This window comes from Conger conger, chromosome 5, assembly GCF_963514075.1.
Source record: "Conger conger chromosome 5, fConCon1.1, whole genome shotgun sequence".
NCBI lineage: Eukaryota > Metazoa > Chordata > Actinopteri > Anguilliformes > Congridae > Conger > Conger conger.
Window position 1 is genome coordinate 63,648,575 of NC_083764.1, and position 14,052 is coordinate 63,662,626.

The window sequence follows — 14,052 nt, forward strand, 5'->3', positions numbered from 1 at the left end:
CCAAGCAAGTTAGCATGCTCCCCTAATGGGATATACATATATTTAATCACAGTTGTTGTTGTTTTTTTCGATGATCTGCTAATTCCAGATATGCAATTAATTTCTTCTCCCAAAGTCTATCGCCACTGTAAAAATTGACACGCCCCTGCAAGAGTTATATCTAAATACTTTCTCGACCAAACTTGATTTATCTTAAGAATACGCCTCCATGTCCCGCCTCCCCCATTCCGATTTGCCGTGCTCCGTCATGGCCGTGCCTTAATTTACTCCCTTTCCGTCGGTCACTTATGTTGCCTAGTATCGCCTACATCATGTTTGTGTGCACCATATGCCCCTGTTTTCTGTTCAATATCTTACCGGGGGCTGACGGAGGAGAACGGACCATTAGCTAGCTGGGAAAAAAGGAAAAGGGGCGTAAAATCGTATGGAAAGATAAGGCCCCCGTGCACCGTAAATATTTTTTGTAAATACAGCAAACTGAAATCACTGCCCCAAAATGTTGACATTTAGCCAGCTAGCTAGCTATTAAATCTTATATATTTAGCTAGCTAGCTATCTGCTAGCTAGCCACCTAACGTCGTGCGCTATTCATATCACCAAAATTAGCTAGCTAGCTATCCTAGATATTTTACTAAAGAGAGGGCTTATTTTCCCATATTCCTATAATTGTAATCGTTTTTCAGTGAGTGACGGTGTTTTTCTTTAGCCAGCTAATGGGTACGAGTTTTACGGGCGCTCTTTGTTGCTAAGGCATTTCTGGGCTTGATTCCGGGGGCGGCTGCACAGAAACGGGTACGGATGTCGCGACAGCCCAGTTTGTTCCGTCGTCTCCTGGACCTGGATCTTTTTTGGTAAAGCGCAGAAGACGAAAACTGCAGAGCAGAAGGAGTGTCAGAGACGGTCAAAGGATATCGTTTTCCCCTGTCATATCAACGGATCGCTGAGCAGCAAATTTGGGACTGAGGAGCTCAAACAGGCGCTGGGCCTCCCTCCTCCTACTCCTGCCGTTGGAGCGCCAACCCTACCCTCTTCCTCCCCGTTCCTTACGCGGGGGAAGTCGGATACCTCACGGTTAGAGGGAGCTACTTCAGAGCGAGGCCCCCCAACCCCCCACTCCCTTCCGAGCCCCTCGCTTTTCTAACCTCCCCTTGTTTCCCCGTATCCAAACCCGAGGGGCCGGGGATACTACGACGAGCCGGGGGCAGGTGCGGCGCTTTTTGGACTGAAGTCCCGTCAAAACCGGGCGTCTGAAAGCAGGGGTGATGACTTTAGAGTCCATGATGGCTTGCTGCCTGAGCGAAGAGGCGAAGGAATCGAAACGAATCAACGCCGAAATCGATAAACAACTGCGCCGCGACAAGCGAGACTCAAGGAGGGAACTGAAGCTGCTTCTACTCGGTACAGTAATGTTACCATTCACACATTAAGTTAATGGTGCCTTTTTGTGCGTAAAATGCGTGCTTTTGGGGTACCCATGTAACCGGCGACACAGATATCGATTAACCAGTCAAATATTCAAAACATAGCCACTGCTAGGTAGCTGGTTAGTGCATCTGACTGTCCGCTTAGCCAAGAGAAAGGGCCACAGTAGATATTTGGAGATGGATCTTAATACAATACAGGTAGATACGTCGGTAAGAAGTTGGCTAGTTACTCGGGATTTGCCTCAACGAAACGACCAACATGCCAGCATGCAATCTTGTAAGGGGGGAATTGCACTCAACCTTGTGCAACATTTGCCAGCCAGCCAGCTTGCTAGTTAGCTAACGTTAGCTACACACCTCGACGTGCGTTGCATGAGAAGATTAATTGGAATAGAAAGCAAACGTGTTTTGCTCGCTATGTGCACCGTTACCGCTTTACCCACCCAGGTATCTCGACTGTCGGTGATCATTGTGTATTGAGGTTGCTGATATATTCGTCACATTGGTTCACTTGCAACATGTAGGTACATACGGCCCAATAACTCGCTTGACACCAGCCCCCCATTCTTTGTTGAACTGTTGTGATCGAAAGGGTCGGATCTGCGTGCAGCGTCGAACACGCACGCCTTGGTCTCTGATGCCCAGACGCCGTCTGTAAACCGCGGTGTGTTGTTCGATTGATCGAGCAATTTGCGAATAACTCGCCAGTCACGGTACTGCATTTTCTGAAATGAGTGTTTTTCTGCGATGTTCTGATGTTATGAGATGTCGTGTCTAACTGTAACTTGTAACTACTAAAAGACTGCTTTAAACAGAACATTAATTCATTCATACCAGTAGTGAAATGACTTCAGGAAATCAAAACGGCATCAGCTATACACCTTCAACCAAATGGAAATGATCATTTGGGCATCTGTGGCCTAGTTGGGCAGACTTGAATCCTTGGCATACATTTGTCTACATGCATCTCGGTGGTGCTCCCAGAAAGGCCTTTACGTTTGAGGGCAGCGTTTCTTTGCTGTAGACATTGCAGCTCTGTCCCTTGGCCAACTGATGAATGAATTTGTTTCCTGACGCATGTCAGCTTGTTGATGAAGACGTTTGTGAGTATTACGTTTAGCGGTTTGTGGCTCACCCCCTTTATTGCACATGCGAGACTTTAGTGCTGCAAGTGGTTTGTTTATCGCAAGTCATATCGCCGTCGCAATAGTCAACAACGTTATCGCACAGCGCATATCTTCCTCCTATCGTGCAGCCCTAGCAGTCAGTCGCTACACACACACACACACACACTGTGGCCTGTATCTACGGTACACACTTCTGTCCTTACCTCTACACTATTATCAGTACAGTTATTTAGTTGACGCTTTTATCCAAAGTAACTTACAGTTGATTAGACTAACCGAGGACCATGGAGCAATGTGGGGGGTTAAAGGCCACACACACCGAAGAATAATTTTCCTGAGTGGGGTTGAGACTGTGCTGAAGACCTGTAGGCTTGGTCACTGGGAGTTTCGTTTATTTTGGTTGGTGGGTTAAAAGCTGGGGACGATGCACTGGAAATTCAGAACTCTGCTTTCTGGTGCCAGAGCATCCCCCGATGAGGCTGGTTGCACCTCCAGCTCGATGGTTTGCAAGGCAGGGAGAGGGTCAGTGAGAGTGTGAGGGCACTTTCACACCTGCCTTGTTTAGTCCGTTTGAATCGAACCCCTGTGTGTTCCTCCCCACCCCCCCCACCCCCGCGTGCGGTTCTTTTGGGCAGGTGTGAATACAGCAATCGAACCCTGGTGCCAACCAATACTACCGTACCGAGACCCGGTTACAAACAAACTCTGGAGCGGATCATTGGTGGTGAGAACATGATCCCACCCAGGTACAGGAAGCTTTGTGCATTTTAGGCATAACCGGCTGCTGTAGTGCATTACTACAAATTTCAACCACCTTTGCGCATGTGTGGTTTTGTTTAGAACTCGTGGTTCGCTTAAAAAAACTGTAACTGTACCAAACAGAAGAAAAATGCAGCATTACGTTTGGTTTGGAACAAATCTGGCAAACTATAGGTATGAAAGCGCTGTGAGTGTGTGAGAGAGAGAGAGAGAGAGTGAGTGAGTGAGTGAGTGAGTGAGTGAGAGAGTGAGAGAGTGAGAGAGTGAGAGAGTGAGAGAGTGAGAGAGTGAGAGAGTGAGAGAGCATGTACAGTACATGCAGACATGTGCGTATGCAGTTTGCTGACTCCTGATCTGTGGTGATGCTACAACTTTGTCGGCACGTGCTTTAACAGTATCAGTGTGTCCTGTCAATAAAGGGGAGGGGGGAGACAGGTTTGGGGTAGAGGTGGAGGGTAGAGGAGGGGGTTCACTGTTTGGTCCACGTTGAGTCTGGGAGCACGGAAATTGGACAAGATATTTGCTTGTGTTTGATGTGTTGCTTTAGAGTCGTATCAGTGAGAGGCTGGCCTTGGAGGCTGGGTAGTAGGTTGTAATGGATGGATGGATGGATGGATGGATGGACTGGTCTGATTTTAGTGTGATGGGCAGCATAGCTTTTGGTGTGTGCGTGCATGCGTGAGAGAGAGATTGATGGTGTGTGATGGTGTGTGATGGTGTGTGATGGTGTGTGATGGTGTGTGATGGGGTGTGATGGTGTGTGATGGGGTGTGATGGGGTGTGAGACTGATGGTGTGATTGTGTGATGGGGCTTCCCCAGCTGTTGATCTCCGGGCTGTTGAAACGTCCACGTTTCCGAGCTGGGGAGTCCAGTTAAGCAGGTAATGGGATCTGGGCTCGGAACCAGAAAACATACCGTGACTGGGGGAGGGGGGATAGGTGGGTGTCATCCTTAAATCTGACTGAGAGAGATGTGCTGACTTGAGATTCCCTGAACACCAGGTGGGTGGAGCCCTGTGTGAGAGTGTGAGAGTGTATGAGAGTGTATGAGAGTGTGTGAGAGTGTGTGAGAGTGTGTGAGAGTGTGAGAGTGTGTGAGTGTGTGAGAGTGTGAGAGTGTGAGAGTGTGAGTGTGAGAGTGTGAGAGTGTGAGAGTGTGAGAGTGTGAGAGTGTGAGAGTGTGAGAGTGTGAGAGTGTGAGTGTGTGTGTGAGTGTGTGAGAGTGTGTGAGAGTGTGTGAGAGTGTGTGAGAGTGTGTGAGAGTGTGTGAGAGTGTGTGAGAGAGTGTGAGAGAGTGAGAGAGTGAGAGAGAGTGTGTGTGTGCTCTCATTGGCTGGTTCAAACCGGGCATTGCAGTTGGCGGTGGTCTGGGACAGGGCTGAGGAGCTGTGCTGTCTCTGGCAAACTGAATTGTGGGTAATGTCTGGCTAACAGCTGACAGCCTGGACATTCTCCACGGCGTCACTTGTGCGAAACGCGGCCGTCTGGCTGCAGCTGCCTGTTTGACTTGTGGGGGGGGGAGAGTTTATTGTTTGAGTTTCGCGTTCTTTGCCACCGAGGGCTTGCGGAGTACGACATCCGTCTGCTTACCGCTCAGCCAGTTAAAGTGGTGTGTGTGTGCGCTAAACCTGGATTAGCACGCTTTAGGCCAGATTAGGCGGCCCCTTAACGGGTTTAATTACGCTCACCCACCATTTAACATGCTGCCAGTCCTGCCCAGCTGACGCTGAACGTTCTCGCAGTGTTACCGGGACGTTTTGCCGATGCTAGGACGTAGCATTGCCGCTGCAGCGTTGCGGCAACGTTTACGAACGTTTTGCTGGAATCTCTCTGCAGGGTTCCGGGCTGTGATGTCATAATATTGAGACATTCCGTGGGAAGTCGGGTTTTCGCCTTATGGTGCGCGGTGGTATTATGCGCTGAGGTGGTGTTTTAATTACGCGTGTTCTGGTGTGAAAGTGTGAAATAAATACGAGGAATTAATTCAATTAAACATTTTCTTTGGTTGATAATGCATTGTTCTGGACCTAGTGCGCTTTAAAGCCTTTCTGGGTGTTTTCTGGTCGTTCTTGACAATGATTTCTGTGAGTTACTTTTGCCATTCCCAGCCATGGGCAGCTGTGGCACTTTGACTTTAAAACGTGGTGCTGAATCATTTTCTCTCTGAGCCGTAGCAGTCGGTGCAGTTTAGTGGTGGGAACAGGGGAGCATCGCTGGGCTGAAAGGCCTGTTCCCGTCTTTACGTTATGTTATGATTGTGTTTTAAAGGTTCAACGTGTATCCCCACGTCTTCTGGGGTAGGTGTTGTACTATAGGGCCCAGCCTGTGTGCTCTGGGGTAGGTATCGTGTTGTAGGGCCCCTGACAGTGTGTGTTCTGGGGTTCTAGGTGTTGTGCTGTAGGTGACAGTACCCATCCCGTGTCTTCTGGGGTTCTAGGTGTTGTGCTGTAGGTGACAGTACCCATCCCGTGTGTTCTGGGGTTCTAGGTGTTGTGCTGTAGGTGACAGTACCCAGCCCGTGTGTTCTGCGGTTCTAGGTGTTGTGCTGTAGGTGACAGTACCCAGCCCGTGTGTTCTGCGGTTCTAGGTGTTGTGCTGTAGGTGACAGTACCCAGCCCGTGTGTTCTGCGGTTCTAGGTGTTGTGCTGTAGGTGACAGTACCCAGCCCGTGTGTTCTGGGGTTCTAGGTGTTGTGCTGTAGGTGACAGTACCCAGCCAGTGTGTTCTGGGGTTCTAGGTGTTGTGCTGTAGGTGACAGTACCCAGCCCGTGTGTTCTGGGGTTCTAGGTGTTGTGCTGTAGGTGACAGTACCCAGCCCGTGTGCTCTGGGGTTCTAGGTGTTGTGCTGTAGGTGACAGTACCCAGCCCGTGTGTTCTGCGGTTCTAGGTGTTGTGCTGTAGGTGACAGTACCCAGCCCGTGTGTTCTGGGGTTCTAGGTGTTGTGCTGTAGGTGACAGTACCCAGCCCGTGTGCTCTGGGGTTCTGGGTGTTGTGCTGTAGGTGACAGTACCCAGCCCGTGTGTTCTGGGGTTCTAGGTGTTGTGCTGTAGGTGACAGTACCCAGTCCGTGTGTTCTGGGGTTCTAGGTGTTGCGCTGTAGGTGACAGTACCCAGTCCGTGTGTTCTGGGGTTCTAGGTGTTGCGCTGTAGGTGACAGTACCCAGCCCATGTGTTCTGCGGTTCTAGGTGTTGTGCTGTAGGTGACAGTACCCAGTCCGTGTGTTCTGGGGTTCTAGGTGTTGCGCTGTAGGTGACAGTACCCAGCCCGTGTGTTCTGCGGTTCTAGGTGTTGTGCTGTAGGTGACAGTGCCCAGTCCGTGTGTTCTGGGGTTCTAGGTGTTGCGCTGTGGCTGGTGTGCGGGTACCCTTCGGGTGAAACGGCTGTCTCCGCTGTGTGACTTTCGCTTTCGTTCTGGCGGCTGCACGTTGGCGGGCGGGTGTGCCAGCCTGCCCGGCGGAGTTGGCAGCTGGAGTCACGGCGGTACCTGGAGTGCCTCGCGTCTCTGCCCTGGCGTGTCCTTCTCCCTCCGTCGAGGCGGCCCGTGCGATTTGCGTATTGTTATTCGTATGGGCCGTAGACACTACTTATAGCTGAAAACGAGGGTGTTTTATTTTTTATTATTATTATTATTATTTTTTTTAGCAGGATTAATCAGACTGGCTCTGTAACCCTTCTGTTTTTGAACTTGCGGTGTGTTGTCGGAATTGGATCAGTCTTGTACCTGTTCATCTTTGGACAACGAGTGGTGCAGAACGTCGACCTATAGCTGTTGGGTGTGACATCGGTGCAGCGATTTGGTGGGCTGAAATGATGCAGACCGATGGATCTCCACAACGGTTCCATTATGACATCACAAATCTGGTTTGATTGTGTTGTGCCATTATAACATCACAGTCAAGGTGTGTCTCGTTTGATTGTGTTGTGGTATTATAGCATCACAGTCAAGGTGCGTCTGGTTTGATTGTCCCATTATGACATCGCGAGCTAGGTGCATCTTGTTTGATTCTGTACACCTTGTTGTGATATCACGGTCAAGGTGCGTCTGGTTTGATTGTCCCATTATGACATCACAGTCAAGGTGAGGTGAGGCAGAGCTGACCTGTCTGTGTTTCCCACGCTCGCGGTTTCATCTTGTGTGGCTCTGCGTTGTGGTCCCAATTTCTTTAGCCAGACACGCCTTCCCGCCGATGCCGGTTTTAGCCAATCGGTTTCTCTCTCTCTCTCTCCACACCGATGCCGGTTTCAGCCAATCGGTCTCTCTCTCTCTCTCTCTCTCTCTCTCTCTCTCTCTCTCTCTCTCTCTCTCTCTCTCTCTCTCCACACCAGGGTTCCGTTTCAAATGGAGGAGGTCTAATCACTCCCGCCGTGCGTTCAGGACGGGCGGATTTTGGCAGGCCGGCGCGGACTCTGTGCCAGCATCCTTCATAAGGCTGTCTGCCTGACTGCACCCCTCTCCCCGGCGCCCCCCTGCTCCCGTTCACGCCCGCCTCTTCATGGACGGAGACGTTTTTCTGCCATTCTGCGGTAGTGTCCATATGTGGACATCAGTCCGGGTTGGTTCTGACTCTACTTGGTCAAAACACGGGCCCGGCTTATTGACCGAATCTGCCACGCGGCTGCTGTCTGTGGACGTAGAGGTTTTTACAGCATTAGGGCGAGGGTCGCTTTGCCCCCGGCCCGGTCCAGTCTGAGTCCCGGGTCATCACCCAAACTGGGTCTCGGGGACATCGGGGGCACACGGCACGGGGTGGAAACCTGACGTGCGTTCAAGACCGCAAAACGTTTGCGGGCAACAATGTTTGCAGCAAACGGATACCACTGAGCGATTTCAAGGACTTGGAAACGTTTAAATAATACGGCTTGGGTCTAACAATGCCAGCTAGTTGTTTTCTTGCTTACCTGTGATTTTTTTTTTTTTTTCAGGAAAGAACTGAAATTACATTGTTTTAAGTGCATTGCAACGGCTGTTGTAATACAATTTAATCAATGTCATATTAGTTCTTGCCTTTAAAAATAAATAATTGTCAACTTTTGTTCTCTCTGCGTTTTCCCCGTCAGTTGGCATTTTAGTTTGCGCTACCTTTTCAAACTGTTCGGTAATGTTTCTGGCAAACAGGAAGAAAAATGACGATCAGTCCCAGGCGAACGTTAGCTAATGGTAGTTAATGATCTAACGTTTGGCGTCGTGAACGCACGTCAGAATCCGGTCTGGCCTGGGAGGAAGGTAGAGGTTAGGGGAGAGCGTCTGTAACCATTCCTCGGGAATGCTCGGAAAAGGGGTCCATTTCGAGGAAAACTGACTGACTGCTTTTCAACTCCGTATTGGTCCAGAGTTGCACACAGCAGAGTTCTGAAGGGTTTGGTTTCATCGTGTGCACGCTTGTGTGTGTGCGCATAATGATGCGTTTTATATTTAATAATTTATACAGCGTTCGCGTTCTCAGGCAGTAAGAGTGGTCGTCTCATTGGCTCAGGCAGTAAGAGCAGTCGTCTGGCAGTCGGAGGGTTGCCGGTTCGATTTCCACCCTGGGTCTGCCGAAGCAGCCCTGAGCAAGGCACCTAATCCCTTAATGCTCCTGACGAGCTGGTCGGTGCCTTGCATGGCAGCCAATCGCCGTCGGTGTGTGAGTGTGTATATGAATGGGTGAATGGAGAAGCATCAATTGTACAGCGCTTTGGATAAAGGCGCAATATAAATGCTTACACATTTACCATTAATTTCATATACTATATATAATACTGTATATTACTGGTGCCTTAGCATTCCGTAGCGTACATGATGATGACTCGCTGATGTTACTCTACTTTCGCTTTTGCCTCGTTGGTTTTGGAAGCTGCTTGGGGGCCCTGTTTGCTGTTGCGCCTGGTCGTGTTGTTGTTGTTCCAGGTCGTGTTGTTGTTGTTCCAGGTCGTGTTGTTGTTGTTCCAGGTCGTGTTGTTGTTGTGCCAGGTCGTGTTGTTGTTGTTCCTGGTCGTGTTGTTGTTGTTCCAGGTCTTGTTGTTGTTGTTCCAGGTCGTGTTGTTGTTGCGCCTGGTCGTGTTGTTGTTGTTCCAGGTCGTGTTGTTGTTGTTCCAGGTCGTGTTGTTGTTGTGCCAGGTCGTGTTGTTGTTGTTCCAGGTCGTGTTGTTGTTGTTCCAGGTCTTGTTGTTGTTGTTCCAGGTCGTGTTGTTGTTGCGCCAGGTCGTGTTGTTGTTGTTCCAGGTCGTGTTGTTGTTGTTCCAGGTCGTGTTGCTGTTGTTCCAGGTCGTGTTGTTGTTGTTCCTGGTCGTGTTGTTGTTGTTGTGCCTGGTCGTGTTGTTGTTGTTCCAGGTCGTGTTGTTGTTGTTCCAGGTCGTGTTGTTGTTGTTCCAGGTCGTGTTGCTGTTGTTCCAGGTCGTGTTGTTGTTGTTCCAGGTCGTGTTGTTGTTGTTCCTGGTCGTGTTGTTGTTGTTGTGCCTGGTCGTGTTGTTGTTGTTCCAGGTCGTGTTGTTGTTGTTCCAGGTCGTGTTGCTGTTGTTCCAGGTCGTGTTGTTGTTGTTCCTGGTCGTGTTGTTGTTGTTGTGCCTGGTCGTGTTGTTGTTGTTCCAGGTCGTGTTGTTGTTGTGCCAGGTCGTGTTGTTGTTGTTCCTGGTCGTGTTGTTGTTGTTCCAGGTCGTGTTGTTGTTGTGCCAGGTCGTGCTGTTGTTGTTCCTGGTCGTGTTGTTACATTACATTACATTATTGGCATTTGGCAGACGCTCTTATCCAGAGCGACGTACAGTTGATTAGACTAAGCAGGAGACAATCCTCCCCTGGAGCAATGCAGGGTTAAGGGCCTCGCTCAAGGGCCCAACGGCTGTGCGGATCTTATTGTGGCTACACCGGGATTCGAACCACCGACCTTGTGTTTCCCAGTCATTTACCTTAACCACTACGCTACAGGCCACGTTGGGGTTGGGGTTTCTGGTCCTGGAGGTAGGGTTGGGTCGGGACGCTGTGATGACGGGCGGGGCGTCGCGTCTCCGGAGTGGTGCCGACGCCTCCAGCTGCACACACGCGGCCGTGTCTGAACGCATTGTGTCATCACAGTCCTGCCGTGCGATTGGCTGTCCTCAACGCAAACAGTGTTGTGCAACTGCATGATGGGAGGACGTGTCAAAATGGCTTGGGCGCCGGTGCCGTTTTGCAATGCGAAGCGCGAGTTGCAGGCTCGAGTCCTGTTCGGCTTTGTTGCTGTGCCCCTGACGGTACGCAGCGGTCTGAAGGGGTGTGTAATCTGTGTGCCGACAGTCTGGGCTGATGTGACACCAGGAATGATGTGATTATTGTTTTTTCTTTGGGAAATCCGTGTCGTGCAATCACGCTGATGGTTCATTATTCGCGTCGCCCCGACTTGCTAAAAACAAAAACGACTTCAAATGTCACACGCACATGCACACACATGCACATGAACGTGTGCACACGAAAGCACACACACACACACACACACACACCATACTGCGAGCCCCACTATCCTGTCTGTTGGGTCTGTCTCTGGACGAGTCCTGGGGCAGAGTTGGGTACTGCTTCTGTGTAAATGAATGTTAAACACTGCAAGAAAATCAGCTTGTTAAAAATGACTGTTCGTGTCCCATTGGCTAATCTTGAAATCTGTCTGAATATAAAAATGCAAAAATGCGTGTTGAGTGACTGATTTTTGGGTTTTTTGCAGCCTTTTCTGCTGGAACACAAGGCTGGAATGAGTTTCCTCTTCCGAAGCCTGGGATAATGTGTCCGAATTTCCCCCAAAAAGAAAAATGTACAAAGAAACTCAGGCTTTTGCACCTCATTCTTCTTCAGGCTTTGGGCCTATGTTTGCTTGCCATTCGATTATCCCTGGGGCTTTTAATGAACATTTTGGTCACGCAGTTCTGGCTGCTCCAACTGATTTTGAAGGTTGCATTTGATAGAAATTTGCCACATTAGAATTGCCCTAACGCAGTGGTAACTAACTTGGTTCCTGGAGATCTACCATCCTGTAGGTTTTCACCGCAACCCTCACAAAGCACACCTCATTCAACAGCTAGAGCAGGGCTGCCCAACCCTGTTCCTGGAGATCTACCGTCCTGTAGGTTTTCACTCCAACCCTAACAAAGCACACCTCATTCAACATCTAGAGCAGGGCTGCCCAACCCTGTTCCTGGAGATCTACCGTCCTGTAGGCTTTCACTCCAACCCTAACAATGCACACCTCATTCATCTCCAGGAGCAGGGTTGAGCAGCCCTAGTGGTCCGATATGAAAAACCCATATTCCTGTGATTCTTTACGTTCGTTGTCCTAATGGTGAAGCACCCGGACTTTTGGTTTGTTGGTAAGCGTCGGGACCGGGGCCCGTATCCAGAACTTCCCGTGTCTGGTCCCCGGGGGCAGGCAGTGCCGTTGTACCCCGGAGCAACGTTCCAAACCTGAATTTCCCGAGTCAAACATCCTGCCGTGGGCACGCGAGTGAACGCGTCACTCTTCAGAAACGCAAACTCCACTTTCCCCAACGCAGAAGAGTCTCGGCCTGCCTGCAAGAACGTCGCAGTGTCCCTGACCCCTGACCCCTTCATTAGAATATGAAGGCTTCCCTTCTTCCCGGGAAACACAACGTTGTTGCTCACAATGTTACTGAAACGCTCAGCCAATGTCAGTTACTTGTACCTGTCCCGACCTGTTCTGTATTTGTTCCTGCAGACCTTTGGTAGGCAGTTATTGTACGTCGCGTCGTTTTTACTAACGTTGCGGCAGCATTGCGAAAACGTTTTGTATTTTTATCGTTTTTTACTGCTTTTACTGCTGTATGCTCAATCTGCTATGCAAGTAAAGTTAGTATTATTATTGTGTTGCATGGGTAACAACCTGGAAGTTTATGTTTTTTTGTTGCTGTGTTTTTCCGTTTTGCCGTCTCTCCCTGAGCTGAGTGGCGGGTGTGAAATGGAGGGAGACGCACGGAGAGAGCTTGTGTTGACGCGCGGCGGTTTTTGAGTTCTGTTGCCCCGCAGCTCCGTTCTGTTGCCCCAGAGGGCAGTTTTCACAGGTGTGGCTTCATTCCTGCCTGCCACTGGAAAGCGCTGGATCCTTACTGCCACCCATCGCTACCGTGAAAAATGCACCTGTACTCTCCTGTTCCACCTGTGTGCTGACCTGTGCTCTCCTGTTCCACCTGTGTGCTGACCTGTACTCTCCTGTTCCACCTGTGTGCTGACCTGTACTCTCCTGTCCCACCTGTGTCCTGTCCTGTGCTCTCCTGTTCCACATGTGTCCTGACCTGTGCTCTCCTGTTCCACCTGTGTCCTGACCTGTACTCTCCTGTTCCACCTGTGTGCTGACCTGTACTCTCCTGTTCCACCTGTGTCCTGACCTGTGCTCTCCTGTTCCACCTGTTTTGAGAGTATTTCATGGGCTCTAACACATCAGACAAGCTCAGTGAAGCGTAGAAAAGCATTTGAATCCAAAACAATCGGCCTACGTATTTGACCCAGGTCTGCTTCTACCTTCATTTCCACCAGTGTTCTAACCACAGACTGCAAAAAAAAAGAAGAAATAAAAAGAAAATGAATAAAATTAAATATGGACAGTGACTGCTCTTGTCACCTTTCCGTGGGCTTGTGAAGTGTTTTAAAGCTTTGAAACCTGCAGTTTTTGTGCCGCCATTGTATCGGGATCCGAACTGGATCGGGATCCAAAAAAGGGGGCGCCGGTCTGTGGTAGTCCCCCGTGTGAAATGCCACAGCCCCCAATCACAAACCTGTCCCTGATCGATCCAGAACAATAATAACATATCGTCCAAATGGCACTATAACTTATCAAATCGGCACATGGGAGGCACAAGCACCTATTGCGACTGTACACTCAGTGAGCACTTTATTAGGTATTTATTAGACTTATTTATGTCTATCTGCTGTTGTCAACCTATCCACTTAGAGGTTTGATGCGTTGTGTGGTCAGAGATGCTCTTCTGTATACCACTGTTGTGAGCTTCAGGCAGAAATAACAGTGTGCAGAATAAGGACAGCAGCTGCTGAAGTGTCTGGCTGTTATTTCTTCAGTTTTTTGGAGGATTTAGCGGCATCTGTGTTCACCAGCGGTCACCGAAGTTCACGGTCGCACTACAAACACCGGAGTTCCATTCAAAACGAACCTGTTGCCAGGAGTGCGTCGGGTTCGTGTTTTTCTTGAGAAATACACGATGGCGTTCGTGCATTTCGGAGAAAGAATACTGCCGGGAGACGACCGACAATGTCGTCTGAAACACCGTGATATCGAGCAACATATCAAACCTAATTATAAAGATGCCTTTTGTAAAACATTTTCTGAGCTGATGGCCGTGTTGGAGTACATGGCAGAGCTGAATATCCCATTGAATTAAAGGTACAAATAGGTAAGATCTTTGTGTTAAAACATGGTTACAAGACCATTGTAAATCCCTCCCTATCATTGAGAAAGGCTCACTGACATGCAGACTCACCCTTTGCCTGTGTTTATAGTCCTTGAGTTCGGGGTTTCTCTGTACCAAAACATCGTATAACTGTACAAGCTCATTGGTTGAAAATTGGTTCTAATTGCCACAGCCAACGGCGTTTCAACATCAGCGCGTTCACAGAGAAGGGGGGAGGGATAAACAGTGTTGTGGTTTGAAGGCGTTTGTTGCTGCAGTTCCCCTCTTGACCGAAAATGACCTATTGTCCGAAAATGAGTCAGAAAATGACCTATTGTCCTTTTAAGTTCATATTCATATTCAAGTTCAAACGCGGGTGAA

The 14,052-nt window shown here is 49.4% G+C and overlaps 1 protein-coding gene across 2 annotated transcripts in view; it reads left to right on the forward strand.

Annotated features, from left to right (window-relative positions):
* The first annotated feature begins 362 nt into the window (after window positions 1–362).
* LOC133128025 (guanine nucleotide-binding protein subunit alpha-11) overlaps window positions 363–14,052 on the forward strand; it is a 41,060-nt gene continuing 27,370 nt past the window's right edge. For both annotated transcript variants that reach the window (XM_061241238.1, XM_061241239.1), the window contains exon 1: window positions 363–1,398. In XM_061241238.1, the coding sequence (XP_061097222.1) occupies window positions 1,263–1,398 (136 nt within the window). In that variant the 5' untranslated portion in view covers window positions 363–1,262. The remainder of the gene's footprint in view (window positions 1,399–14,052) is intronic.